This window comes from Hibiscus syriacus, unplaced genomic scaffold, assembly GCF_006381635.1.
Source record: "Hibiscus syriacus cultivar Baekdansim isolate YM2019G1 unplaced genomic scaffold, ASM638163v2 tig00110260_pilon, whole genome shotgun sequence".
Classification (NCBI taxonomy): domain Eukaryota; kingdom Viridiplantae; phylum Streptophyta; class Magnoliopsida; order Malvales; family Malvaceae; genus Hibiscus; species Hibiscus syriacus.
In genome coordinates this window covers 1,254,202-1,258,759 of record NW_024062651.1, presented here as the reverse complement: position 1 = coordinate 1,258,759, position 4,558 = coordinate 1,254,202, and the positions used below count along the sequence as shown (strand labels likewise).

At 33.1% G+C, this 4,558-nt stretch overlaps 1 protein-coding gene across 1 annotated transcript; it reads left to right on the top strand.

Moving 5' to 3' along the window:
- Positions 1–1,755: 1,755 nt before the first annotated feature.
- On the top strand, positions 1,756–3,936 carry LOC120115296 (ras-related protein Rab11C-like). The gene is made up of 2 exons (XM_039136032.1): positions 1,756–1,957; positions 3,410–3,936. Exons 1-2 carry the CDS (start codon positions 1,793–1,795, stop codon positions 3,896–3,898), a joined length of 654 nt encoding a protein of 217 aa, XP_038991963.1. The 5' UTR covers positions 1,756–1,792; the 3' UTR covers positions 3,899–3,936.
- The last annotated feature ends 622 nt before the right edge of the window (positions 3,937–4,558 follow it).

Genomic DNA, 4,558 nt, shown 5'->3' with positions numbered 1-4,558 from the left:
ACAAGCTCTTACTTGGATGCAAAACGGACATATTTACCACCCAAGACTAGTAGTTGATTTACAGAAAAAAGTGGCTGCATCAAATGAAATGTTAGTTACAAATTTTTCTCGCACCCGTGAATTGTTTCGTGTAACCGAAATGCCACGTCCCCTGCAAGGGATTGAAGCTAACTCTTTCAGAGTTAATCTGCAAGAGAGGTAGTGCGATTGTGGTTTCTTTCAAGCACTCAAATATCCATGCTCTCATGTCATTGCTGCTTGCTCACATTCGCATTTGGACTACAAAAATTATGTTGATCCCGTATACCAACTTTCACAAGTATTCAAGGTATATGAATTTGAGTTTCCGCCCATAGGAAACGAAAGAGACCCAAATGAGATTCAAACTTGGCTTACAATTGTACCAGATCCATTGCTATTGAGGGACTCAGGTCGTCCAAAATCTACTAGAATACATTGTGATATGGATATTCGGGAGAAGTCAACAGAACAAAAACGATGTGGGCATTGTAGAAACATCGGGCACAATAGAAAAAAATGTCCAGCTCTGTTATCATCATATAACCGTTAACTCTTATGTAATTAATATTGTATTTAAATGAATGTTTTTGTTTCTAATAATTTAATGTTATTGCATTTATATAATTTGTCAATGTATGTACACCTAAATAATTTTTTTTAACTTTTAAATACATAAATATATTTAATATATTTATTTAATATAATTAATATTATTAGTTATAATTTTTTTAAAATATAATAATTCCACCTTCTAAGTAGAGAAAAATATTAAATTAAACAAATTAAAAGTTATTAAAAAATTTATGTATACGATGACACATTTCATGTTCTGATTGGAGGATTAAATTTATTAAATTAAATTTTCAATAAGACTAATTTTATAAAATATGTAAATCTTGAAGATTAAATATGTAATTATACTAATTTATTAACTTATGCATCAATATTTTCGTTAAATATGTGTAATATTATAATTTCATATATTTTTCCTATAACTACAATAAAGTCAAAACTGGTTTTCATATATTGTTATATCATATTAATGTAGATAATTCACTCCACCTTTAACACACATTAACAAAATACATTTAATAATTCTTACATTATAATCGAAATATTTTACATAATATATTATTAATTTATAATAATAATAAAAATAAACTATTTATTATTAAACAAAATACGTGTCTGCTGAGTTGGCAAAGGCGCGTCCCCGGGGATGCGCATTCCACACGTGGCATCCAATTCAGCAGAAAAAGTACTACTTCGAAAAATATTAGTCAAACAGTATCAGAAAGAGAATATTAAAAAAAATTAGTGTCAGTTATGTCAAATCCCCTATATATATATATATATATCCCCTGTCACTGCAAATCAAATCAGCCTGCCAGCTTGCTCTTACTCATCTTCGACCCACCGTCTTCTCTTTAAAAAATTCATTCCCTCACAAAAAAGGCGAAAACTGTAATAAATAATATTATTTTTCCCAAAAAATAAATAAAATAAAAGCCAGACTCCAGTCGTCATCGTTTTTTCCATTTCCACTCGTTCCACAATTCTTCCTTGTTTTTTCTTCCCTCGAAACTTTCTTTGTACATTCTCTCAACTCATCATATTTTCACTATGAGAAAATATTCTCCGCCGTCTGGTAAGTTCAAATGGTTTTAGATGTATCGCTTTCTTTTTTTTTTTGGTTGATTTTTTTTGTGATCTTGCAGGTCTGAGAGAGAAGATACGATAGAGAGAAATTGAGAGTGAGTAAAGAGTGTAAATGGCGAACAGAGTAGATCACGAGTATGATTACCTTTACAAGATCGTTTTGATCGGCGATTCCGGAGTTGGAAAATCAAATATTCTCTCCAGATTCACCAGAAATGAGTTTTGCTTGGAATCTAAATCCACTATTGGCGTCGAGTTCGCCACCAGAACTCTCCAGGTGTTTGATTCAACTTCTCTTGGATTCATCTTCATCTATGTTTTTCTTTTTCTTTTTGACAATCATTAGTTCTTCAAGTTTCTAAATTTTGAAATTGTTATTCCTCTCGCCTTTGATAGCTTGAAGTGTGTGTTTGAATACATTACATCTGATTTAGTTTTTGAAAATTTTACATGATGCTTCAGAAGGCATTCTCTCTCTCTCTATATATATATATCTATCTATATATATATATCCAGACTATATTCATCCAGAGACTATATTCATCCATGGACAGAGGCAGAAATTTATGTTAAGAGTGAACTTCTAAAATTTTAAGAAGACCGTATAAAATTTTATGGACGAAAATAGATTTGAGATTAACTTTGAATGTTAAAGTTGATTTCGGCTAATTGTTTCATTTCACATGATTTAGAAACAATTATTTTACATGTAAGAAATGTTTGAGAGTACGTTAGTTCAGAGTTTTTTTCTCTTTTGATGGCTATTTTTATTTATTAAACTACTAAAAGTTGGAAAGACTAGAAGAGTTCTTTGTTAGTGAGAAAACAACTGACCGTTTTCTTTTATCTCCGTGCTTCCATGTTATTTATTAAATTGAGAATTAAAATTTCTCTCTTAAAATGAAAATTAAGTTATTAAATTTATCCTAGCTGTTATTATGCTGTTTTATTCCCATTTTCAGTATTGGAGAGTATATGTTGTATTTTATTGGCCCATGACATAGTGATAGCTGTGCTTTTGATTCTGATAAAGACAAACAATTTCCTGTATTTGTCAGAATGTCATCTTGGATTTTTTTAAAACATTCTTTTGATTCTCTGTTAATTGTTTATGTTATCCAGATTCTCTGATTTTCTTAAAGCATTCATGTTTGATATTTATATCGGCACATATTTGATATTTATATCGGCACATATTTGAACATGGTTAATAGGGTTATGGAAGTAGTAAAATATAGAAAATTTTCAAAAATTAACCTGCTAAAAATTGAATGCTAAAAAGTCCCTAATATTTGATTAAATAATTTTTGTCTCTATTATTTTTTTTGAAATGTTTTAGCTTCCCGCCTTACATTTTAAGGTAAATTTGCTCTTAATATTTGAGTAAACAATCTTTTTAGCCCTTATTCTTTTTTTAGCATTTTGGCCACATCGTTTTATTTTAGGGTAAAACATTTCTTATTTTAAAGCGTTGACCGTTTCTTAACTAGCTATTTCCATTAGGGAGGGGATTTTTTAGCTTCAAACTGAAACATTAGAGGCTAAAATATTCTGAAAAAATATGTGTCAAAATGATTATTTAATCAGATGTTAAGAACATTTTTTTATCAATATGCCCGAAAATTTTGACATCCGCTCAAATTTAGATAACCTAGAACAATGTAATGAAGTTCGGTAGATTAATGGTATGTAATTTCCGGTTAACTTGTTTTTTTTCTTTATAATATAGGTGGAGGGGAAGATTGTGAAGGCACAGATTTGGGATACAGCAGGCCAGGAGAGATATCGAGCCATTACTAGTGCTTACTACAGAGGAGCTGTTGGTGCACTTCTTGTCTACGACATAACCAAGAGGCAAGCCTTTGATAATGTTCAAAGGTGGCTGCGTGAATTGAGGGACCATGCTGATTCCAACATCGTCGTCATGATGGCCGGAAATAAATCCGACTTGAATCATCTCCGAGCAGTTTCCGGGGATGATGGTCATGCTTTGGCCGAGAAGGAAGGTCTTTCGTTTCTGGAGACCTCAGCACTGGAAGCAACCAACATTGAGAAGGCATTCCAAACCGTATTGAATGAGATCTACCATGTTACAAGAAAAAAAGCATTGGCAGCCAAGGAAGCAGCCGCGGCTAATGCCACAATTCCCGGCCAAGGAACCACCATTAGAGTCGCTGATGGATCAGGAAACACCAAGAAAGGATGCTGTTCTACATAAAAGGATGATTGGATAATTTGCTGGCAAGCAGGCCTACCCTTTTCTTTATTATTTCTTTCTTTTCCCCTGTTTTTTATTCTTTCTTCTGTTTCCTTTTTTCCAAATGTTTAGCTGAGAGAGCCATTTGGAACAGTTATTTGTATGAATTTGGTTTCATTTGTTTGACAAGTCGCTAGCTTGTAATAAAAGTGTATCCTAGACTTGCTGTCGCTATATTTTTCAGAATGATTGGGTATTCACCGACAATGTATAGGCTTATTTAACGTTTGTGGGTTGTGAGAACTGAACGGCTCAATTATTAGGCCCCAGTATGAATGAAGCCCTGTTGACGAAAACGGGTAAAGAAAACGAAAGAACACGAGAATTTTACGAGGTTCGGCAATGTGCTTACGTCCTCGGTGCCTAGGCGGCGCTAGAATTTTATTCAATGATATTTTAGGTCTAGGTTACATCTCTATTTATAATAGAAAACCCTGGTACATAATTACAAAATCAACCCTGTACCGTACCGCGGGGGCTACGCCCCCGCACCCCCAACCCACATAATTTGTAACCCCACAACGAGACTTTCTTTGTAAGGACAGTTGATGTTCGCTTCGCTCCATCTCCTGTCCTCTTTACTGGTATATTTATGAGCCATACCTAACAAATCTCCACCTT

Coding starts and splice junctions, on each gene's coding strand:
- LOC120115296 (XM_039136032.1), top strand. CDS start 1,793: ATGGCGAACAGAGTAGATCACGAGTATGATTACCTTTACAAGATCGTT. Junction 1,958..3,409: donor TCGCCACCAGAACTCTCCAG/GTGTTTGATTCA, acceptor TTTATAATATAG/GTGGAGGGGAAGATTGTGAA.